General features: G+C 38.9%; 1 protein-coding gene across 1 annotated transcript in view; it reads left to right on the top strand.

The window, feature by feature from the left end:
* Positions 1-3,726: 3,726 nt before the first annotated feature.
* col17a1a (collagen, type XVII, alpha 1a) overlaps positions 3,727-24,902 on the top strand; it is a 28,269-nt gene continuing 7,093 nt past the window's right edge. Inside the window, exons 1-38 of the mRNA XM_037543881.1 lie at positions 3,727-3,790; positions 4,519-4,563; positions 4,720-4,899; positions 5,855-6,313; positions 7,085-7,132; positions 7,250-7,303; positions 7,394-7,441; positions 8,732-8,866; positions 8,959-9,051; positions 9,823-9,891; positions 10,433-10,489; positions 11,842-11,895; positions 11,988-12,152; positions 12,878-12,955; positions 13,041-13,079; positions 13,290-13,421; positions 14,453-14,707; positions 14,953-15,003; positions 15,160-15,186; positions 15,813-15,839; positions 15,936-15,998; positions 17,685-17,789; positions 19,130-19,192; positions 19,370-19,459; positions 19,693-19,728; positions 19,815-19,850; positions 20,262-20,324; positions 20,904-20,939; positions 21,032-21,103; positions 21,205-21,231; positions 21,820-21,855; positions 22,457-22,492; positions 22,801-22,884; positions 23,417-23,452; positions 23,845-23,928; positions 24,442-24,519; positions 24,616-24,657; positions 24,823-24,885. Coding sequence (XP_037399778.1) covers positions 3,727-3,790; positions 4,519-4,563; positions 4,720-4,899; positions 5,855-6,313; positions 7,085-7,132; positions 7,250-7,303; positions 7,394-7,441; positions 8,732-8,866; positions 8,959-9,051; positions 9,823-9,891; positions 10,433-10,489; positions 11,842-11,895; positions 11,988-12,152; positions 12,878-12,955; positions 13,041-13,079; positions 13,290-13,421; positions 14,453-14,707; positions 14,953-15,003; positions 15,160-15,186; positions 15,813-15,839; positions 15,936-15,998; positions 17,685-17,789; positions 19,130-19,192; positions 19,370-19,459; positions 19,693-19,728; positions 19,815-19,850; positions 20,262-20,324; positions 20,904-20,939; positions 21,032-21,103; positions 21,205-21,231; positions 21,820-21,855; positions 22,457-22,492; positions 22,801-22,884; positions 23,417-23,452; positions 23,845-23,928; positions 24,442-24,519; positions 24,616-24,657; positions 24,823-24,885 — 3,130 coding nt within the window. The remainder of the gene's footprint in view (positions 3,791-4,518; positions 4,564-4,719; positions 4,900-5,854; positions 6,314-7,084; positions 7,133-7,249; positions 7,304-7,393; positions 7,442-8,731; positions 8,867-8,958; positions 9,052-9,822; positions 9,892-10,432; positions 10,490-11,841; positions 11,896-11,987; positions 12,153-12,877; positions 12,956-13,040; positions 13,080-13,289; positions 13,422-14,452; positions 14,708-14,952; positions 15,004-15,159; positions 15,187-15,812; positions 15,840-15,935; positions 15,999-17,684; positions 17,790-19,129; positions 19,193-19,369; positions 19,460-19,692; positions 19,729-19,814; positions 19,851-20,261; positions 20,325-20,903; positions 20,940-21,031; positions 21,104-21,204; positions 21,232-21,819; positions 21,856-22,456; positions 22,493-22,800; positions 22,885-23,416; positions 23,453-23,844; positions 23,929-24,441; positions 24,520-24,615; positions 24,658-24,822; positions 24,886-24,902) is intronic.

Raw genomic sequence — 24,902 nt, 5'->3', positions numbered from 1 at the left:
GCTCAAGGTTTCAATATCAGTACTGGTGCTGGAAAAAAGGGGTATTGTGTCCTTTGCCAAATGTTTGTAAGCTGAACTGAACTGAACGCATTTTGTCCAGGATTATTTTCTTTATTGGATAAGCTTGATTCTGGTTTAGTTTAACTTGACTAAATGAGAAATACTTGGTTGTGAAAATAAAAATAAATGGGCTGTTGGGACAACTGGGGGAATATTGCTGCAGCTTCTTGTGCTGTTGCTGTTTACTGTTCTGTTGTGTGTTTAAGCTTCCTTCCATAAGCTTATATATTTTTGTCCTCACAGATTGTCTTAGCAATCTTCTCTCGCACTTAATACGATCATCATTTTCTCCATGTAGATGAACGATGCGGCTATGTGATGTTTGTCACATGAAGCTTCTGTATTACTATTCAATATTTAGGTCACTTGTACTATGATGATGGCCTACTGCAGTATGTAGCCATGAAAAGAAATACTTCAGCATTTCCTAACCTAATCTCTATATGCTGCATCTGAACAGTCAAAGTACAGTTGATGTCCATGATAATCGTCTGCATGCTTTGGATGTTGGAGATATACATTAGGAATATTCCTTCAGTTCCTTTAACAAATCTGTAGGTGTCATTTGATGTAGGACAAGAATATGCTTTGATCTGGAAACACTTCCAGCTTAAATGTTCTGTTTGTCTCATAAAAAGATCGATCAAAATCTGTTATACATCTTCATGAAATCAATACAAAACAAATAACATGACAGCACCATTGTGGTGCCTACAACAAGAGAATAAACGTATTAGTTAGGCCATGTAACAGAGTGATTTGTACAGGAGGAGAAAGATTAGAACAGTATGATTGTAATTCATGTCTGTGAGACATTAATCACTGTTATTGTTGTAAGATATGAGAAAAACCACAACACTGTAGAACATCACAGAATAACTAGCCTTGGGACACACACACACACACAGAGAGAGAGAGAGAGAGAGAGAGAGAGAGAGAGAGAGAGAGAGAGAGAGAGAGAGAGAGAGAGAGAGAGAAAGAGAGAGAGACAGAGACAGAGATCAGTGTTGTATCCAGAACTGTGGCATGAAATTTGTATTATTTATTTATTTATGCCTGTTTAGGAGTGTGTAGATTAGTTTCCTCCTAAAGAAGAAAGAAAGAAAGAAAGAAAGAAAGAAAGAAAGAAAGAAAGAAAGAAAGAAAGAATCAATAGAAATGGAAAAGAAAGAGTCAATAGAAATGGAAAAGAAAGAAAGAAAGAAAGAAAGAAAGAAAGAAAGAAAGACAAAAACTCAAATGAAATAAATAGAGACAGAAGGGAAGAATCCACTGAAAGAAAGAAAGAAAGAAAGAAAGAAAGAAAGACAAAAACTCAAATGAAATAGAGATAGAAGGGAAGAATCCACTGAAAGAAAGAAAGAAAGAAAGAAAGAAAGAAAGAAACAATGGAGAAAGGAAAGAAGAGAAAGATGAAGAGTCGCTTTTTGTTCATGTACTGAGATGTTTATATATCTATTTGTTATTTTTATACAAAAATAAAATAAAATAGACCATATTATGAGGAGAGGAAGTAAAACTTTGAATCATGAAGCTTTTGAACTCAGAAAATGGGTTAAGAGGTAAAAATGACAGTTAAAACCTGAGAGACTTGTAAAAAGACAGTGGATAAAAACTGATATAATACTTTAATTAAAAAAAAAAACTTTTTTTACATTCTCACAGATGTTGATGTGGTGGTAGCTGCAGTACGTCTATGATATACACTATATTGCCAAAAGTATTCGCTCGTCTGCCATCACACGTATATAAACTTGAGTGACATCCCATTCTTAATCCATAGGGTTTAATATGATGTCGGCCCACATCATACCTAGGAGTGTTTATGGGAATGTTTGACCGTTCTTCCAGAGGTGCATTTGTGAGGTCAGACACTGATGTTGGACAAAAAAGCCTGACTCACAGCCTCCACTCTAATTCATCCCAAAGGTGGTCTATCGGGTTGAGGTTGGGACTCTGTGCAGGCCAGTCAAGTTCTTCTACACCAAACTCTCTTATCCAGGTCTTTATGGACCTTGCTTTGTGCACTGGTGCGCAGTCATGTTGGAACAGGAAGGGGCCGTCCCCAAACTGTTCATACAAAGTTGGGAGCATGAAATTGTCCAAAATCTCTTGGTCTGCTGAAGCATTAACTGGAAATTAACATTTCACTGGAACTAAGGGGCCCAACTCCTGAAAAACAACCCCACATCATAATCCCCCTCCACCAAACTTTACACTTGGCACAATGCAGTCAGACAAGTACCGTTCTCCTGGTGGCGCTTTACACCACTGCATTGGACGCTTTGCATTGCGTTTGGTGATGTAAGGCTTCAATGCAGCTGCTCGGCCATGGAAACTCATTCCATGAAGCTTTCTACGTTGTTCTTGAGCTAATCTGAAGGCCACATGAAGTTTGGAGGTCTGTAGTCATTGACTCTGCAGAAAGTTGGTTAGCACTACGTACCTCAGCATCTGCTGACCCCGCGCTGTTATTTTATATGGTCTACCACTTCGTGGCTGAGTTGCTGTCGTTCCCAATTGCTTCCACTTTGTTTTAATACCACTGACAGTTGACTGTGGAATATTTAGTAGTGAGGAAATTTCACGACTGGACTTGTTGCACAGGTGTAGTTCATCAGGGTTCCATGCTGGAATTTAGCTGCTGAGAGCGACTCATTCTTTCACTAATGTTTGTAGAAGCAGTCTGCATGCCTACCTGCTTGGTTTTATACACTTGTGGCCATGGAAGTGACTGGAACACCTGAATTCAATGATTTGTTTAGGTGAGTGAATAGTTTTGGAAATATAGTGTATTTTACTTCAAACAGAAGACTCATTACTGAATATTCTGTTAACTAACTATTAGAAATGCAGTAAATACTTTTTACATTTTTGTTTTTAGTTCTTACGCCAGACAGTATATGCATGTAAAGTAGTGTGGTCCCCCAGGTAGGATGTGGATTAATGAGCCTTCAGAACGTATATATTTCATGCAGTGTGTCCTATATGGAGTGAGTGAGCAGGTGCCTGAGGAGAGGAGTCGTGTCGAAACCTGCGGCGTCCAGATGTATTAAGTATTCCTGTTACCATAGTTAAAATCGCTTCATAGGGCGTGTTACGCTTCGATTTCTTTACTCAGCCAGTGCAGTTTGGGTCTGTAGGATGGAGCTGAGCTCTACACAGAGTGGTAAGTCTGAGCTTAATGAACGCTGGTTTGATGATGAGAAGAGCATCTAGACTGTATTTGATCTGGCTGCTGTAATGCTGCTGTTTTTGTGGATTTTTTTGTGATAGTGATAAAATTTTGGTTAGAGCAAAAGTAATCAATGCATGGCTATGACACTTAAATCAGCTCTAGCATGTTGGGATGCAATTAAAGCTGAATTGTTGACGGTTTCCTTCCTTTCTAAACTCAGAGCATTGAATGCAATCAGTAATAAGTGGAAATGCCCTTTTTGTTTTCTGATGATGATCATTGTTGTGGCATGTGAATAGCACTGAATGTAGTATTTCTATCTAGTATTTCTATTCTAAATCATTTTTGCTGATTTGATGATTTTGATTTGATGAAATTTGGTGATTTGGTAAATTTCACAAAATATTCCTTGTTTTTTTTTTTTTTTTTAAATACCACAACAGCAAAGCTTATTGTGCATTATTTCCTTTTTATACAGTTAACATGGAATGGACAATTTAATCACATCCAAGACTGTGAATGCAGAGGGGGGATCAGGGGTTTCAGGGAAAGGTGAGTGGAAATGAATTTCCAGGGGAGCATCTTTTTGATTGATATTTAGATATCTATAGCTAAATATGTGCATTTTACTATAAGATTGATAAAATGAAAACCAGTAGATTGTGAAGTAGTAATAGCTCAATATTAAAACAAGCTTGTCTTACTCAGATTTCCCAAAAACCCTTTCTTTTTGTAGCTCTCTGACTGTAAAATTGATGCTTCTCATAGCTTCTAGTAGTTCATATTGTGAAATTATAGCTTCTTCAAGCCTCTTATAGCTTATACTGGGATATTATAGTTTCTTATATCTCAGATTGTGAAATCCCTGCTTGTCCCTCAGAGCAAGCATGCCTTTGTTGATTGTTCAAGCTGCAGGGAATGTCTTTCGCTAGCTGCTTACATTTAATATTATGAATGCCTCCTAGTGGTTATAAGCCTTTCATGGAAAACATAAACACTAATTTTTGTTGCTCTGTTATTTAGTTTTTTAAATTTGGCTCTTAAATTTAGGCTTAAATCTCAGCTGTGGGTCAGCTTTGATTCTGAAGTTGTAGAACAGTTTGTGCAGTTTGGAGATTAATCTGTTCAGATACACCAATTAAAGCTGACCACTACCAGCTAATCAGGCGCGTGTGAGCAGGGAATTCACTGAACTGTACTGGAATAAAACCCTCCAGGACTGGAATTTGGCCCCACAGCTCGCATTACTTAAGAAACATTGTTTTCCTTCTTCTATATAGTTACAGAGACAGTGACCACAACAAGGTTAACATCCCTTCCACCAAGTGAGTCCGAATTATTATTGTAATCTACACTGATGCTGTTATTTCTGTAGTTATTTGTACTTCATGGCAAATAATGTTTTATAACCATCTTAAGATAATTCACAACACAGGCATTATCATGACCATATAAATATGCTGTTCTCTTTCCACCACTAGAGGGCAACAGCGGTTCAGCAAACACTCAGCGAGTGGTGACCTCTAGTTCTAGTTCTAGCTCCACATCTGCTTCTGGATCTTCTTCTGGAGGAGCAGTGCTGGTGGAGAAGAGGATCATCACCCAGAGCAGCGGAGGAGGAGGCAGCAGCAGCAGCAGCAGCACTAGTTATGTCATATCCTGTGAGCGCAACTTCACTTTCAACATCACTTCCTGTGATGAAATAAGCTGCCCTATCCCTCCCATTCTACCAAAAACATGGCTCCAAAATGCAAGAACTCCCTGAATGGTGCCAGAGAAGTCTGGGATGTCTTCCAGGTTTCTCAAACGTTAGAGGGTGCTCCCAAGCGAGTCCAAAATGAATGATTAAGATGAAGCATTTGAACAAAATCGTAGTTTATAACTGCTCAAATGTTTTTAAATGTAAAAGACTACTTTAATTTCCTGAACACTGAGCAGCATAAAACGAGTGTGTGCCAACACCCAATGAGCTGCTCCGCTCGCCAACCAGTCAGCACTCACTAAGCAGCTCAGACTCTAAAACTGTTGCTTCTTATAGCTTCTTGTAGCTCATATCATGATATTGTAGCTTATACAGGGTGTTTCTGTGCAAAAGCTCTATAGGAGCCCATTCAGCCTAGACTCTCTCAGGAGTGCCCTCTAGTGTTTGACCAACCTGGAAGTTATTACTGAGTGGCAACTCTCATTAGATAAAACTCTCTTGTGTCAGTTTACCATATTTACTGTATGTTCTAGGCCACATTATTAGGAACATTCCTTATATGTTGCTGACATTAGGCTAACATTAGAGATGGTGACTTGCATACTATGGAAATGTAATGGAATATCAGGAACCTTGTCCTGATATACAGTCCATATAAGAGTCTAAGCTGCAAAAACAGCCTGCTTTGAAAACCTTGTGGATGTGACAATCACGTAAAAATGAATTGCGGCTGGTTTTGCTACATAAAAATACATAGATGTTGTTAGTGAACAGGGAAAAAGAAAAGTACAAGAACAATGTAGAACATGGGCCCTTTCAGATCATTTTCCTTGCAGCATGTTTAACCACTGTTTTGCCAATAACTTCATGTGAACTGGAGTCATTGTTTATTCGTTTGTTTGTCTTTCTTCCAGCATCTTCTTTAGCAGGTTCGAGTGGTAGTTCTGTCCGAGCCATCAGTGGTGGAGCTGGCAGCAGCTCATCTGGGTCCTCGACTGGTACGTCCCTATCTGTTTCAGGTGGAGCTGCTGGAAGTTCTGGAGCCTCAGCCGGAGGTACTAGCAGCATCTCGGTCGTCAAAGTTGGAGGGTCCTCAGGAGGAGGTTCCTCAGGCACCTTTGAGACCCGCTCCTCCTCTTCTTCTTCTCGGTCGGTGACCGGCTCTTCTGCGGAGCTGGCCGGCATATCCGGCAGCTCCCTGACCATGTCCTCCTCATCAGCCATGTCAGCGGGAGGCAGCTCTCTGACAGTGACCAAGTTCAGCTCCTCCTCCTCAGGGGGTGCGATGAAGAGCGGTTCCTCGTCCATTACCTACTCACCAATCCCAGCGGAGAGGAAGAGCAGCCTGACCATGCGCTCCGCGGTATACGAGGGTGAGTGGGACCTTATGACCCCTTCACATTTCGTTGCTTGGACCAGTCATGATGGATAAACATAGTCAGCTCCATAATTGATAAATATGGGTAACAAAGGTCAGCAAAAAATATTGTTATGGTTAATTGGTTCTGCAGATTTTAATACACAATTACCGTTTATGTGCTGCAGTTAACATACTAAAAAAGCTCAAATCAAGCCAGTACAAAGGTTAAATAAATTGTTAAGTGACGTATAAATAATTGCATATATAACATTATTTTTATATGTTCGTTCTGTATATGTTCACAGTTTTCAAATAACTAATAGGATGCTGTAAAATATTATTTAAAAAATAATCTAAAATAAGAAAATTAGATTTTAAAATAATATTTCAAACAATTCAAATTTCATGGAAGATAACTTGACAAGAAACTGTTGTAAGTAAATAATTACAGTATATTATTTAGCATTCAATAGATGTTGTGAAATGCTGAATAAAACATCTAAAAATATCTTTTAGTGTCAATTTTATAATATTTAAACCCACACTGTGTGAGCTACTATTGCATGTTCTAAAATAAATGAAATATTAATAGACAAATGTAAATGAAGTGTTAAAGAGCTAATTTAAAGCTTGTGGGAGGGAGAGAGAGACACATAATGAGGAAGGAAATGCAATATTGAATTGTGCAAGAAGCCACACTCTTCACACATAGACACATATTAGATAAAGTACATCTATCTGTATGATCCCTTTTTTTCCATCTGTCTCACTTTTCTTTCATCAGGAAGCTCCAGTGCCAATTCTTCCCCTGAATACACCAGGAAGGAGTACAGTATGTGTATTTTCTTTGCTAATTGAATGAATAGTTATACATTTAAACCGTACTGATAATAAGTGGGTTAAGGACGCTTGTGATCTAAAATGACCTACAAGTTCACTATTCTTATGTTTTCATCTTCAGCAGCTGCAAGTTCTGCCACCAGGGGGCGCAGCCAGACCAGAGGTACATATAAAAGTCCTTCTGTCTCATCCCAAAGCTTGAACAAAAGTGGCTGTAGACGTGAAAGAGTGACTTGATTCTTCTCTTTTGCAGAGAGTGAGATCAGAGCCAGACTGCAGAGTGCCTCACCCTCCACCAGATGTTGGTACCAAACCATTGAATGGACTGATGCTGCACAGCCCTTTGTGAAATATTATCTACATAATGTACATAGATATACATACATGTCATTTCAAAGACTGAATTCTTGTTTTCTGTAATCTTCCATCAACACATGGTGACATTTGCCCCCCTCAAAACAAAGCAAAAAGCAAACAAACAAAAAGTATTTTGAGGTTTGGTCACCATGCTACGCAGCCCCTAAAGTGACATGATTATTTTTTAATAAGGCCTGGCCACAAATGACTATTCTGAAGCCATAAATTACTATATTGAGGCCACATGTTATGAGGAACTTAATATATACATCATGTTCCCCCTGCCACCATTAGGAACGCTTTCAATCCTAGTTTCTTGTTTCCTCGTGTTCCTGAGGAAATGTGTTCCCCACACAGAGCTGAATACATATATACAAGCAGTTTTATATTCCCATTCTTCTTTTTTTCTTTTGTGGATTTCTGTACTTCTGTAGTTTAATGCTTCTATACTTGCCCTAACTCAGTCATGTCACCTCAGGAACCAAAAGCTCATCTTTATTTTTTTCACACAAAAGCTTTTGCTTTTTTGTAAAAAGCAGATTTCCTCACGGATCAGCCGGAAATCCCAGAACTTTCAGAACTTATCCATCATTCTCTGTATTTCTTTGAAAAAGAGATACAAGATGCCTCATTAGCTAAAATGTTTTCCTTCATGTTGATCTGCATCCCCACAGAGTACTAAATATGTTGCTACATGTAAATTATGCCAAATCCCCTCATGTCCTTAAAGTCAACCAGAATAAGAAATCACACCATATTTTTCCTTCTATACTGTTATATATTTCAAAGAGATGCACATCAGACAGCATGTCTGAGTGCTTTCTGTGCATGATAGCAAAACAAACTTTGTAACTTTGTAACATTTTTTGAGAAGTGAGAGTGCATCAGTCATAAACTTCAGAATAATCAGAATATCAGAATATGTACATTTATAAATGCCAGCAGTTTGGACATTAGTCTTCTACTGAAACTTCATGAAAATTTATTCAAGGAGACATGATTGAGGAAACATTGTGGCACATGGGGCTGTGGGAACAGATTTGTTTTCTTGAAAAACAACAATGAGGGATCATAGGAAGGATCCTGTCTGTATAAAAAATGGTTCCATTTGAAAAAGTAAAAGCCAACGATTTCTTTTTGTTTCCAGAAGATTAGCTTAGTGCTGGGTTAGGGTTAGCAGTTAGCTACAGTAATCAATGTAAAAGAACACCTGTGTGTGTTTGGGTGTGTGTAGGGACTGAGCTGGATGATGTGAAGAAGCTGTTGAAAGGCAGTCGCTCTAGCAGCAGTAGTCCTCCTCGCTCGCCCACCAACACTCTACCCATCCCAAAAAAGGCCAGCGTAGAAACACGTACCGAGAGCCACTCGGGTAACACACACACCACACACACACTCACACACATCTGGCACATTTACACACTCTCGTGTGGGATTCAGTCTTGGTTTTGTTTTTCGCAGCAGGTTACGACAGTACTATTCTGGATTCTGCGTACGGATATGGATACCACACCAACCCCAACAACCTCAGCCCAAACGCCACCCTACAGCACAGTGGTGAGAGAGAGAGAGAGAGAGAGAGAGAGAGAGAGAGAGAGAGAGAGAGAGAGAGAGAGAGGGAGAGAGATCTATATATTTATTGTTTCTTAGATGAAGGAAGTCTGTGTTTATAGTGTTTTGTATTCAGTTGGGGGTGGCACGGTGGCGTGGTGGGTGGCACTGTCACCTCACAGTAAGGAGGGCCTGGGTTCGAGTCCTGGCCAGGCGACCACGGTCCTCTCTGTGTGGAGTTTGCATGTTCTCCCCATGTCTGCGTTTGTTTCCTCCCACCGTCCAAAGACATGCAGTCAGGCTGTTTGGACGTGCTAAATTGCACGTAGGTGTGAATGAATGTGTATGCCTGTCTGTCTTCCCTGTGATGGACTGGCGACCTGACCTGGATGTATCCTGCTTTTCACCCAATGACAGCTGGGATAGGCTCTAGTGAACCAGAAGAGGCTTAGTAGATGTGTGTGTGAGTGTGTGTGTGTGTTTCCATCCACACAGGCTTCTAATTAGTGAATTCAGATACTTCTTGCTGTGTTCTGATTGGTGTTCCATGTTCATGCTGCGCTCTGATTGGTGTTCTGTGTTCATGCTGTGCTCTGATTGCTGCTCTGTGTTCATGCTGTGTTCTGATTGCTGCTCTGTGTTCATGCTGTGTTCTGATTGCTGCTCTGTGTTCATGCTGTGTTCTGATTGCTGCTCTGTGTTCATGTTGTGCTCTGATTGGTGTTCCATGATCATGTTGTGGTTTGGTTAACGTTCTATATTCATTGATGTTTGTAGTGGGTCTGCAGAATAACCGGTCCCTGAGCTCCTCTGTCATGAGTGGTGGTCTTTCTGCTGGAGGTGCAGGTGTGTCTTAACACTCAACACCACAGACTACTAATTCCACAGTTGTACACTATATACTATCACTTTCTCAGTGTATACATGGTATAATGACTTGATTTGTGAACAACCTTTAAGACCTAAAAATCATTTCCTTTAAGAGGTTTTAATAATGAGTGAATTTGTGATCTGCACTCACTTTATTAGAAACATGTACTTTGTACTTCCACTCACTGACCACTTTATGCGGTCTACCCACCCTAAAGGTCCACAACATAGTGTACAACTACAGACTGTAGACCATCTGCTGTTGCACAATATATTAGCCACACTCCACTGCTTGCATGATTGGTCAGTTTCTAACCTCATGGCCACTATTGACCAGGTATTATGTGGGCCGTGGGTCATTCTTAGCTCAATAGTGACACTAGAAGTGATTTACTGTCTCCAATAGTACACAAGCAGGGTGGAGCTACACCGGTGGTGGTTCTAATGATGTAATACATTGTAATAACCAGAATGTTTCTTCACTTGTAAAGTTGTTTTCTGATGTTGGCTCTTCTAGTGTATGGAATGCAGAATAACTTGGCCCTAACTGCAAATGGAATTGGTGCTGGTCCAGGTGAGTGAGCTACTGAGAAAGTAGCAATGAACTTAGCCATAGTTCAAGAGGTCATGGGTTTGACCTTGGTTTAGAACAATTCATCCTCTAAATAAGGTAATTAGCTGTGACCTAGTTAACTGTATTAACTGCAAAGTTTACCATTGACTTATTAACGCTATTCAGGAACAACCATACATTATTCATTAACTATTTTGAATCTAATATGTTGTTGTGAAGAACTGAAATGTTGGTCCACATTCAGTCACTTACAGTTTCAGGGCTTAGTGTAACTTGAAACCTTGTGAACTCCATATTACATAGTTTAGTGTTCTTTCTACTATAATAACTTCATTTTGACCTCATTGAAAACTTGTACTTGAGCTAATAAATCAACCCTTTAAATGGCCAGGGACCACTGGTGGGCCCAAAGTTTCATTACACAATTCTATAACCTAAGAATTGCTTAACCAGTTTGTCCTGAAGTCCTTGTAGTAACTGAATAATAAGCTAAAAGCTACTTCTTTGTACACATCTAAATAGAAAACATGAATGAGATGAGTGCCATGGAGATGTTTATTTGAATTATTTGAATGGAGAAAAAGTACTGGTCCACCATGAGTGTTTGCTTAAAATGCCTCAGTGAACATGATAACGACAATTTAATAAATGTTTTTAAACCTGTCATCGCCAACTTTGATTCACCACTAGGAAGTGCATTACACTTACACTACACGATTGACCGCTTGCAACAAAAAGGGAGGAGAGGACAGTATACAGAAGATTATTCAATAGTAATGCACTGGCCCTCAGCTACTTGGGCTAATTAGCCAAACAAACTGTGTAATGCAAAACAAATTTTAAAAGACGTTTGAGCATAAAGTATATTCATTCTGCATATAATTGCTTCATCTGGCTATAAGCTAATACACCTATAAACCCAGATGTATTGCCTTTTTTGTTGCTGTTAGTTGTGTAGCCTTTAGTTTGCTAACTAGCAAGTTAGCAGGCTAAAGTGATGAAGTTATATCAGCAGTCATAACAGATGGAGCAGTTTACTACCTAAGACTTCTGAACTTGTGTTCGTACGATCCCTCCGAGTGATCATGTAATAGACTTCACTTGAGCTAATACAGTACTGGAATTGCCTTTAAGATGGTGTCAGCTATTCAGTGTCAGGGCAAATAGTAAACGGCAAGGCCAAGAGGAAGAGCACATGTTAAAGTTGAACCAATAGATTGGCCTCTTGAATAATTTTTCATTCAGAAGGTTTAAGGTTGAGGATGTTTTTTTCAAGAGCTTTTTAAGAATTTGAGAGGAATTTAAGGGAGCATGAGGGTTACATGAAGGAACTATGTGCTTGTCTTTTGCAGTGTACGGGGTGCAAAAGAACATTGTGGCCCCTGGAATAACAACCACAACTGTTGGTGAGAAATAAGGACAGCATTTTGAAAAATAAAAACCAATCATAACTCAGTCTTTGTTTGACTTCCACCCAACCTCCTTTTCTGTTTTGCAGCTGCCCCCAGGAGTCCTGTCACCACAGATGATGTGTTTGTGAAAGACTACAAGTTCATGCTGCTGGAGAAAGAGAACACTCAGGCAAAGAAGGAGAGCGAGAGGCTGATAATGTCTAAAGACACAGGCAAACACTTCACCTCAACCACCTCCACCAGCGGACCGAGTAAGGAGAAAATATTATGGAAAATGTGAAAAATCTAAAAAAAAAAAAAGAAAATTCTACCTAAATGGATTTTACCTAATTAAAAATTCTAACATCATTAATTAACTAAAATCATTTAAAGCATACATGATATGACTATGAACTCTAAAAATGTAATCACACAAAAATGTGATCGCTGTCATGATTTTTCTAGTATGTTTACTTGATTATGTTGGGAAATCACTTCAAGAGTAATTGTTTTAATCTGAATTTAGAGATGTATACATACATATACATAGATACACAGATTAAGTACATAGTACATGTTTTGTTAACACATTCTCAACAGAAAACACACTTGGACGTGACATTTCTACTCATTTGCTTATTTATCAACATATTGGAGAAAAGAAAACAACACAATATATGACCCAATATAAAATGTGTCATAACTTTTGTACAGAGCACTTTTTTCCCATCATGTAAAATTCAACAAATAAACAGTAACTGTGCATTAAAATGTGCAGATGTGTTCTCTGTAGAGGATGTGTTCATTTTCACTTCAAAAACCAAAAAAAAAAATGTCTTTTTGCTGGGTTGCCCAAACTATACATACAATTGTATAAACAGTGGAGTCTAAATGTCTGAGACCACATTGGAAATCTGGTATTTTTTATTTAAACCTGGAAATAAACAACAGAAAGCATTTTGAGTTGAAGTTGATATCTAAATTTCTGCCACAACAGCCTCATTTTCAGAGGACTCGCTGAAGCGGGAGAAGAAGATGGTCTCAAGTACTGTCGAAACAACCACAGTGGCGAACGGTCAGTTCAGAGATTTGATTACATTGATTCTTACACAAAATCCATCAGTTAGCATTTACTGACAACCTGTATTCTGTTATTATAGGTGGTAAAGCTTCAACGAAGGACAAAGCCACATACGCAGGTATGCCAAAATAACTATTACTTTAATGTTATTACACTGTGGAAATAACATAACATTGCTTGACAGACAAATTGAATGACAAATCTTAGTAATATAACTATGGTAATGTTTATTTTATAACATAAATCCCTAAGGTTATATCACTGGGACATTTTAAAGTTATAATTATGTTGTAATTGATTATTCATGACTATTCTTACGTTACTGCAGAGATTCGTAAAGAGGAATCTGGGGCGACTAAACTAGGATTCTGTTCCTGCTGTACGTGGTGGATGTGGCTGCTGGGATTATTGCTGTTGCTGCTGTTTCTTCTGGGCCTTCTCTTTGGACTCATCGCTCTGGGTGAGACACATTAGCAAACAATGTAGCAAAATGTGCCTTTGGGATTGTTTTGGCTTGTGTGTGTTCATTTAACAATGTTCTAGTTTTATTTTGCTATATGTTAAATTTAAGTTATTTACTTATTAACATGTAATAACCAGGGGTGTAATGATACACAGCTTTTTAACTTTGATAGCATTTTTAGTTCAGAGGTTGAGATTTAAACCTACTATTGATAATATCTTGAGAATGTCTTGATTCTGCAGAGATCTAAGGATAATATTAGCCAGTTATATCATTTATTAAGTTGTTAGCGACACAAAATACAGTTTTGAGGTAGTTCTTGAAGATTAAATGATTTGGATGATGTGATTTGGTGTTCAACAAATCATTTGAAATGAAATATTATTCATGGCTTAAAATAGTCCTGGGAGCAACTACATGCACTTTGAAACTTGCTTTAAAGGGCCTTTAATCATGGAAAACTGAATTGCCCTCACCTTTTTGAAATAAAAGAATTTGAAATAGTATGTATACATTGTTAGCATCATAATGTACCATTTACTACCCATCCCAGCATCCCATATTTGGAAAGTGAGGTGCAAAAATAGCCTGTTTTAATTCCATTGTCTTTGTGATGTCACAAAAAACAGTCATATTTAAGTATATGCACCTATTCATCCTACATTAGTTTAGCCCCGCCCACGTATAACTGAAGTTGTGAGGAGATTTTCGACCAGGACTGCTTTTTGAATTATTATATATATGTGTGTGTGTGTGTGTGTGTGTGTGTGTGTGTGTGTGTGTGTGTGTGTGTGTGTGTGTGTGTGTGTGTAAAAGTCAGTCTTAAAGGCACGGTAGCAAATATAGCCAGTTAAATTCTAGTGGATGGAGAAGTAAAATAAACAAGTAAAAGCTTTTTTTGGTACACAAACCCACATTAATGTCATATTAAGTGGCACAAACCCACATTAAGTGGAGCTCAATGAAAAAAATTAAATGCAAACAAAATAGAGACCTTTATTTTATTTTGTATATCTGTGTGGTTCTAGCTGCGGAAGTGAAGGCCCTGAAGGCTCGTGTAGATGCTCTAGAAGGGGGAACGGAGAGCTCGGCGTCTTCTCGCACCAGCCGTTTATCGTCTTCTGTCAACATCGTGGATCCTCTGGACTCCTCATACACCTCAGTAACACGGTCAGAAAACAATATAAACCTGAGCTCCGATCCGGCACAGCCTGACCCTGCAGTTCTGCACAGGACAATAAAACAGCTCGTCCAGTCTGAACTACAGTCTGAGAGCGTTAGAGGTACTACAAGAGTTTATGACTGAGTTTGTTCTGAAGATGCAACATTTGATAGATATTTTTGAGTAATTCATTCATTCTTTCTCTGGCCCTTCATTCATTCATTCATTCATTCATTCATTCATTCATTCATTCATTCATTCACTCACATAGTCACAAATCCAGTATTTGTTAACCATGACCAGTTCATTCTGAACTCCTTTGTGATTGATCATTTCATCCATCTTCCTTTTTTATCAACCATGTAGCTACACTTGCGACCTCACTGAGAGGAGAGAGAGGAGAGCCTGGATCCAAAGGTGTGTACCTGACCGTTTACAACATTCAGAAATTCTAATTCAGACAATTATTTTACTAGAGTAACTATTTGAATGAGTTCTTAAATAAGCTAGCTGTGCCATGTTTCTTCTGAAGCTCTTCTATTTGTTTTTTTTTCACCTCCATTTTATTGACAGGTGACCCAGGAGCTCCTGGGGTTAAAGGTAAGTAAATCGCCTCACACTACCCCTATACAGGGTAAATTATCAATCAGTTATCAAATAGAACTGAATGAAGTCTATTATGTCCAATAAAGAGGCTATTCTATCCTTCTATGTTTTTTTCAGGCCTTTTAGAGAGCAGTGGTCTGAATCTGCATTCAGGATATCTCAGTTTTTTTATTTCTTTTAAATATTTTTATGTACAAGCAATTTACAGTGATCCCCAAAAAGTATTTGAACATGTGTACCATACTTAACAGTGTAGTAAGTCTATTGTGGTGGGAAACAAAATGTCATACCAAGTGACATTTACTGTAAACAGACCATTCCAAGACTGTAATTTTCTTTTTAGCAAAGTTTCAGATCACTTGAGCAGTAACAAAATGCCTTCTGACCCTAACCCCAGACTTTTCCACCTCTGACGTTTCCACCTCTGTAGTTGGAATACTCCGCACAGTTGACCATCAGCTTGATGTTATACTGAAAGTGTTTTTTCTTGAAAAAATGAATTTCATTAAACATTTTATGAAGTAACCTGTTTAACCTGTTATTAGTAAAACATCTGGTGCTACAATAGAGATCGATCTCATGGTGGCTACATTTGAACAGTTTTCTCCCTTTTTTTTCAGGAGATGCAGGATTTCCTGGAGTGCCAGGTGAGAGGAAAATCACCCACACTTGGCATAAACAGGAAAGAATCAAAATATTGGTCCTTGTTTTTTCTTAACGTTTGAAAAATATATTTCCTCCAGGTCCTCCTGGTCCACCTGGCCACTCAGGACAAGAAGGCCCAAGAGGACCTAAAGGAAGTGCTGGTAAGATTCGAGAAATGCTTAAAACTTCATGGCCCTTGCTAGGCTGCAAGCTTTGTTAACCCATCCCTGAGCAGGAAAAGCAACCTGTTTTAAATTGATCATGGTTCTGATGTCACAACCATGAGCACATTTACAAATGACAATCATACAGCAGTTTAGCCACCCATTCACCATAAAATGGAGTGATGTGATGTTACTGCAGATAAACTGATGTAGAGCTATCCATGATTTTCTTCTATTCTCAGCATCAGTTGCCATGACGTCACAAAGGTTCGTCTTGAATGGGCTAAACTTCCTTGTAACACTTTTCAGTGAGAGTAGTGAAGAGATGTCTCAAAAGCACAGGAACGTTATGTGCTGTCAGGTGGTGTCATAACAGCTCTCGAAAACTTAAAGCGATGTTGGAAAATGAATGGTATGAACACAAAGGCAAGAGCAGATCAGAATGTCAGCGTCTGAGGAAGACGAGGCCAAAGGAGCATGGCTAGAGGCACTGAATTAAATAAATGCAAAATATTCATGTTTGCTCCTTCCATTTTGTGATAAAACATAATAAATGCATAAGAGATAGATTCTGATGAACAAAGCGAATGAACAATGCACACCTGATGGTGTTTTAGTCGGCCTACAAAATACTTTGCTACTGCAGTGCTAAACTAATAAACCATTACAGCTACTGTGGCAACATAACCAGTTATGTTTCTCCGAGTAAATGCATCTTAGCTAGCTACTTTCATTTAAAATCCCTAACCTACCTTCCACAAAACAGCAGCGACGTGGCTACAAGATCTGCCCAGACCATTCTGCTGTTTCTACTATATCGTTGTTTTGAGCCATAACCCATGCTGAGTAGTTAGGCTTCCTGACAGGCCTGGCTGTGCCTCAGCTTTGAGAAATGTGAACTGTTCGCAGTTGTAGTACAGAACCCTTGCCGATTTATCGCTGTGTAGATAATTACAAGCTTCTGTGTTTTTATGATTTCTCAGCTCCTCATCGTCTCAAGGTAGTTGACAATGTCAACATACATGACATCTGTCCAGACTTTCACATCGTCAACCCACACTTGGGATTGGTTCAATGGATGAGGAGCAAGCTGGGTGACACCATTTAGAGTTCTTGTTAAACATTCTTGTCTATGAATCCACCACGACACAACCGCCATCTTCTTGTATCCACAAAGCGAAACCTAGCAAGTGAATAATTGAACAGTTGAATAATTGGCTAATGATAAATCTCCTTAGCCTTGACGCTAATCTGTACGCTATCGGTTTTCAATAACAAACGCATTCCGGACGTCGTGGCCATTCTATTTCCAAAGTTGCACACAGTGTAATGGTAAATGTTGTTGTCTAGGAAAACCGTGGATTGGAGTGGAAGGTTTGGGGAAAGTGACTAAATGCTGTACTGTTCCTGACTACAAATGTGTCATTTGAATCCAGCCCATCAGAAGAGAGACCTTTTAATTATGTTAGACTTAAAGGCACAGCAACAAAGCAGTCCACTTACTTTAGGGATGAAAAGAGATTAGAAAAAGAGGGACATGTAACCACATGCACGTTATAAACAGACTCTGGGGGGAAATAAGAAATTATAGAAAAATACAGAAACTAGAAAACAGTGGAATTGAGGAACAGAAGAAAATAATTGCTCTAAAGTTCAGACATAAGCAGATATGTTTCAAACCAGGTGAGCCAGGACATGATGGTCCACCTGGACAGAGGGGCCGTGAGGGGCCAACAGGACCCAGAGGAGAGCCAGGCCCTCCAGGAGTCGGAGAGAAAGGAGACAAAGGTAAGACCAGTTCATGCTTTTCAGCTTGACTCTTGATAGATGTTCAGTTGTGCAAGAATGAAAGAGTTTCACCACGGAACTGAGTGGACTAGAAGCTAATTGGTTCTTTGCTCCACTTTCTAAAACATTTAATCGAACCTCCTGTTTGGGGATATTTATCCTCACGATCACCCAACTTAGTTTTGTCAATCACATTTTTAGTACTGCATGTACAATTTACATGGAGCTCACTCATAAAACAGGGATTTTATGGATTTTTACTCAGTTCCTCCCCAATGTAGTTACTGATAGTTTAAATCTACACATACAAACTCCTCAGTCACACAGTGCACCCTGCCAGTGGGGAGAGTGGTGGGTATGTTGAGGTTCGTTTCAGACCCTTGACTTTCAATAAGCTCCACATACAGTTTTGTTGAATTAACCTAAGATTAAGATGCAGTAGTAATGTACTAAAAATGTGAGTTTTTAGCCCCTTGAAATTCCAGACTTATTACATACCAAGGCTTATATCAGTAACTACAGGGACCTAAATATGAAATGACTGAGATATTCTTAGGTTATGGAACAGTGTAATAAAACTTTGGGCCTGCCGGTGGGCCCTGACCATATAAGGGGTTAAAGGGGAACTTTTGACTAAACTAAGTTGACATCTTTAAAGAAAGGGCTGACTTTGTTTTGGTGGCCCTTTCTATCAAAGTTGAACTTGAAGAAGAGTTGGCGTCCAGCAGAATTTGTGTTGAGAAACACTGACACAGAGAGTTAAGAAGCAAAGTTCTTTCCTGTAACACAAATCCCAGAAAGTCCCAGTTTCAGCCTCAATCAGAATAAACTGATGAAGGGATCAGTGCCTCACTACCTCTGAACCTTGACTTAGAACTACACATCAACCTGACAGTTGTAATGCTAGGCTTCAATGTTCTTGTCCCTCAGTGGTGGAATAAACTTCCCCCTGAATTTAATGCAGAAAACACAGGTGCTCAGTTCCTTCCACTGTGGGTTGAGGTCTCAGTTCTTCAGGAACATCCTCAGTTAACCTCTTTCTATCTATCTGTTGGCTTCCATTTTTGGATATCAGTGCTAAATGACTAAAAGTGCATTTAAATAAATGGACACTTTTTATACAATACAACAACCAGTATTCCGTCTTTAGTCAAAGCTTTATTTGGGGAGTGTAGACCACATGTGCAGAAGGTTGATTGAGACAGCTGGTTAAAATAGCATTACTAATGCAGGAACTGACATTCATCAGTCTATTGCTGTCTCTAATTCACCATCTGTACAATTTAGTTTATAAAAGTGGAGGTAAAGCTATTCTTACCTAAATTGTTGTTGTTCTTCAGGATCAGCAGGAGATCCTGGAGCACCTGGACCTGCAGGACCACCCGGGCCTTTGGGACCCAGAGGTGCGACTATTGCATGTGATGTAACAAAGTGACGAAATAATTGCTACTCAAGCATATTTTGATACTGACACGTATTTTGCACACAATTACATGTGCACATACATCAGCCATTGAGTTAATTATGGCTGTATACTTGGAACTTGTTTTCATGTATGTGTATGTAATGTGTCATATCAGGTGAGGTGGGCGCTCCAGGTAGTGCAGGACTACCAGGGGCTCCTGGTCCTCAAGGCTTCCGTGGAGACGCTGGAGACCCTGGACCAAAGGGTAAGTATAATTTTTTAACATGTGTTGGTATTTATGTATTAATTACTTAATTTATTTATTTATTCTCTTCCACTCTAAAGGCACGTAAATGGGCCTTGACACATGACACAGAATGTTTACTAGTGGCTACTGAATGATAAACCTTAAATGATCAACTGATTAATAAGCCAGGAGTTAAAAGATTAAATAGTGTAGATTTAAACCAAACTTTTGTTTTGCTCTTTTTTGCGTAGGGGAGAAAGGACCTGCAGGGCCTCCTGGAGCTAAAGGTTAGTCAAAAGCTGAGAAATATTGATCAAATATTCAATAAAATAATAGGTTAGTTATATATGGCATATCTAATCTTCAACAACAGGTGATCAAGGAGAAAAAGGACCTCGTGGTGCAACTGGTAGGTCACCTTTTTTACAGAAAATATGACTATAAGTTCCCTGACAGTTATCTGAAAACTGGACAAAAGTGGACTAAAACTGTCTTGCATAGCTATAAACAATAGCAGCCATAGCAGAAGCCTGAATTCTGGCATTACGTTTTCATAGGTGCCAACAAACGAAAATGTTTAATTGTGTTAAAATACTATTTTTTATTGTGGCCGCTGTGTGTGATACCTTGACATTAAGAAAGCTGTGGCTATTCTGCCTGTGTTGTGCTGATACAACTCTCTTTGTACATTGTGTACTATATTGTGTACTGTGTTGTTAGCTACCTTTGGAGATAACCTTGGACACTGTATTGTTTTATATATTGCCTGTGTGCTTTTTATGCTTTATTAGTTACAGTTGCATCATCGCTGTGTTTGCAGGAGAGCCAGGACAGCCAGGACCCGCAGGTGCATCTGGAGAGAAAGGACCTAAAGGATCAGCAGGTGAGTAATTTTCACGAACAAGACTTTTATTACACGCTTCTATAATCTAAGAATAGCTTCATTAGTTTTATGTGGTTAAAAAAAGGGAAAAAATGATAAATATTGCTAATGAGAATCACATATGTGGACAAAGTGCAGTAATACATATTATGGTAAAAACCTTTATAATAGAAAAATCAGATCTGTATCACGTAAAACTACGATTGATCTGCTAAATGCCATGAATGTGGCTTATCTGTGTGATTCTTATGACATTCAAATATTTATGGAAATGTCTTGAGGAAGTTTTCTGAGAATGACCCAGGTAGGTATAGAGGGAAAGATGGGACAGGTGGGACAGTGGATGGCACATAAAAAAGGGACGTATTTTGAAGGGACTTCAAAATAGTTTCACACGAGAAATGTAGCAGTTTTTCAAGCAGATTCAGTAATAATAAACTCTAAATGTTAATTGCATATATAACCTACGTGTCAGTAACTATTTGCAGAATTGCATACAGTGCACATTGAATACAGTATATCGTATCTATATTAATCTCTTTACATGTCATCATCATTTGTGTTTATCTAATTTTGCAGGTCCCCCTGGGCCAGATGGTGAAAAAGGAACTCGAGGTATGTTTAAAGGCAGTGAAAATGTTCCACTATGTTTACTCACTGATTGTACTTGAGTGTCCAGTGTGGCCTTTTTATCCAATAAACTTCAGGTGACCAAGGACCAGTTGGGCTGCCCGGTCCTCGTGGACCACCTGGAGCTCCAGGAGATGCAGGAACACCAGGTACTTATATTAGAGCAGAAAGAGTGTTTGATTATTGATTATTGGTAATAACTCGTTCATGACCAGGTTGAAGTCTCACTATTTCAATGGACTGTTTTCAGGATCTCCAGGGCTTCAAGGACCACCAGGTAGGTTTAATCTTTTAATTAACTTCAGCAGTTCAGAAGTTTTATCAGATAATATAAAACAGATAACCACACATGTATTGAGCTAATGTGAACACTGTCTTACTGAACATCTCACTAGGGATGCATTCTGTCACTTTGTCCCCTTTAACTCACTAAAATCTTCCCCCAACTAAGTTACAGTGTGTGTGTGTATAACTGTTGTTATAGTTAAAGCAATGAAAAAGCATGAATTTTGGATTGTGAACTTTTTTAGATCACATTCTTTATGTGTAAAAATTATGGAATTATAGCATGACACATCACATGCTTTTGCAATGTGAAAAAAAAAATCCAGGAAATTTTTTAAAAATGTGTCACACTGTTGCAGGTAAACTGTGGTCACACCACACTACTGTGGGAATTCTGTTTCATGACTCACCATGTTTTGTGCAAATTTTCAATAAATCTTTTCAGAAAAAGTATGTTTATATTTTTGTTCAGTAAAAATGAAAAGGCATGTAAGGGTTAATTGATTCAAATATCTGATATATTTTCAGTAAATTGTAGTAGTTGATTCAGGGACTATTTCATTTTGATTCTTCTATATAGGTTTGCCAGGGACACCGGGTCAACCTGGAGCTAAAGGTGACACCCCTAGGACACTCAATACTTCTTTTGTTAGACTTGATTGATATGATCATTAAAGCTGCACCATGTAAGATTTTTTTGTTAAAGTTGAAAGAAGTAGTGTCACTAGGTCAAAAGCAGGCTAAAATATAATGAGCGTGAACTGAGTCGCCCTTTAAAGCCTGAAATAATGATTTAAAAGTCAGAGCTTTCAGATCCGACATTGATCGTTTTCAGACCACCCCGTATGTCTTTACATATGCATGCACAGAGACTCAAAAAGAAGGTCCGGCTTAGCATTTAGGTCTCAAATGCAAAATCAACATTATACTGATGAATATATGATGACAATAATACGTAATTCACTTACATCCTCAGAAGACACATCCAGAGTTTTTTTTTCAACACATTTGCAAATGTCAGATTAATCCACTTGTCGGGGTCCGAAGCATAACCCCATGTTTCAAAATGTTTCTCCACATGTTGCACAGTTACACATTTTCACCAGAGGGGTCTCCAAGTCCTCAAATCTAACATAGTGTAGCTTTCAGCAGGTGTGGCTTAGTGTACTGTCACTATGTCATTAAAAGGAACTTACATATTCATTGGTCTCATTCAGGTGAGCCAGGTGAACCTGGAAGAGTTATCTCTGCAGGTGAGTAGTTCTCTCTCCTTGATTATAATCTTAAAAACATTTTTAAAAGACTCTCTGCTAAACAGTTTAGCCTTTGTTGAAGGAATAACTATGCAACTCATGCTAACACAGCTGGATGCAAGCTAGTAGCCATCACTTTTTGCACCTTGCCACTGGCATTATTCTATTTAAGGGCAATACATTTTCATTCAGTGTTAGCATTACTGGCATTTTTAAGTGACCCATTGCTTTAATGTTTAATGTGGAATTGATTACCTGTTGATTAACAAATGTTCTGCTGTGTCATATTTTGAAATATTTGTTAAAAGGCCCTGCCTCCAGCACTGTGGCCATTCCTGGACCTCCTGGACCTGCTGGACCTCCAGGCCCTGCCGGAGCACCTGGACTGTCAGGTAAGCTGTAACGTGGAGCGAGGAGACGGACGAATACGCTGAGATAAGCGAGATTTATTTTGGGCAAATCCAGGGTCATAGTCAAAACGGTCCGGGTTCAAACGGCCAACACGAACAGATCGGGGTGCAGATATGGTAAACAAACACAGAATCTCAAACATGAAGCAAACAACACGAGAATACAATACAATCCAAACGTCAAACATCCAAACAAAGACCAGCAAACGCAAGGGGTGAACACAAGGTGTACATACAAACCAGGATAACGAGGGACAGGTGGAAACACAGGTGGAGACAATCAGGGGTGGAGCCATGAAACAAGAGAGCAGGACTGAAAACCAAAACAAGCACATGGACAGGACTGGGAGGGGCCAATCGTGACATAAGCATTCTTGCTAATTAAACTACACTTGTAGCAAGGTTCACTTTGTGCAATCACATTGCATACAAGCATAAGAAAGATTTTCAAATGATAAATGGTAAACTGATAATGTATATGTTGGTGTGTTGTTAAGGAATTGTTTTTTTTCAGGTCCTATTGGTCCTGCTGGTCTTCCTGGACCACCAGGTAAGAAGCTAACCGTCATTAATTTAGAGAATAGAAATGAAGGCACATTGCACTTGGTTTTACACTGCAAAAACAGTGTGTTGGTGAAAGCATCTTAAAAAGTAGGTAGTACAGCTAAAATTTCTCATTGTTCTCATATGTATTTTTTAAATAATAATTTGAGTTCCTTCAAGCATAAGAAGTATGTTGTGTAATCCTGTAACATGAGAGATATCAGATGAGAAATATCAGATGTATTGCCCACATTTAGTTTTCATTTGCCAAAATATCGTTTAATCAGTGCAGTAAATATGCCTTTTGTAAGTGGTCATCCACTGTTGTATGATTTCTTTGCTATTAGATGACTTTTGTGGACACTTTTTTATGCATTGGCATGTAAACTGTTTTTACAGGGCCAAAGGGTGATAGAGGTGACAGGGGAGATGATGGAGAGCCTGGCATCTCTGTGAAAACTGTTGAAACAATCAAGACTGAAAGTATGACCTTGCCTTTCTAAATAATGCTGGCTAATACCGTGTCTGGTTTACAGTACATTCCATTTTTAGATGATCAAATACTGAAATTAAATCCACATTCCAGTTCAAATTAGTAAGTGTGTGAAAATATGTACATATGCAACAAAGCTGTTGTCCGAACAAAACCTCATATCTTATGTTATCATATAATGGAAACTTTTAAGAAGAATCAAACAACATACTTCAATTTCAAAGTAAGTCAACGGAACCAGAATCCCCCCCACCCACGCCCCCAAGTCATTTACAGCCATTGCTTTCTTTCATCGTGAAATGTATGTACAATGTAAAGGGCAACAAGCATTTTCAAATGATGTCAAAAACTAAAAAACAAGGTTTTGTTCTGATAGCAGTATTATGTCGCTTAGAAAAATGGAAGACCGAGATGCTAATTTCATAAAAAGGTTCATAAAAAGGCAGCTGGCCAATGTGTTGACTTTTTAAAGCATATATAATTTGTACTATAACATTACACAGGGCCACCTGTTACTGGTCCTCCTGGTCCTCCTGGCCCACCTGGACCCCCTGGACCACCTGGAGAGCCAGGAAAGCCTGGTAAATGTGGCTTGTTCTTTTGTATCTTATCACCATGCTACTAGTAAAGCTATAAAGAATTTCTCTGAAGTAATGCAATTTTACTTTGTTATGAAGGTGAAGGGAAACAAGGCCCACCAGGACCACCTGGACAGCCAGGTACATTATCTGCAAATTGATGGACTAATACACCACAAAAGCATCAGTGTTTAAGCAGTAATTACATAGTTCTAAATATTGCTATTGCTTTGAGTGTAATATGTGATTTCCTCTACCTTTGATCTCTTCTATTTCCAACCTGTATGTCACCTTTTTTACTGCCAGGTGTTGGTCAGCCTGGTCCACCTGGTGAGAAAGGTGAACCTGGAAGCTTTGTGCCCAACTCAGGTAGGTGACTTATGACA

The sequence above is a fragment of the Pygocentrus nattereri genome, chromosome 12 (genome assembly GCF_015220715.1).
Source record: "Pygocentrus nattereri isolate fPygNat1 chromosome 12, fPygNat1.pri, whole genome shotgun sequence".
Taxonomy (NCBI): Eukaryota; Metazoa; Chordata; class Actinopteri; order Characiformes; family Serrasalmidae; genus Pygocentrus; species Pygocentrus nattereri.
The sequence above is the reverse complement of the archived record's forward strand: the minus strand, read 5'-3'. Positions and strand labels throughout refer to the sequence as shown.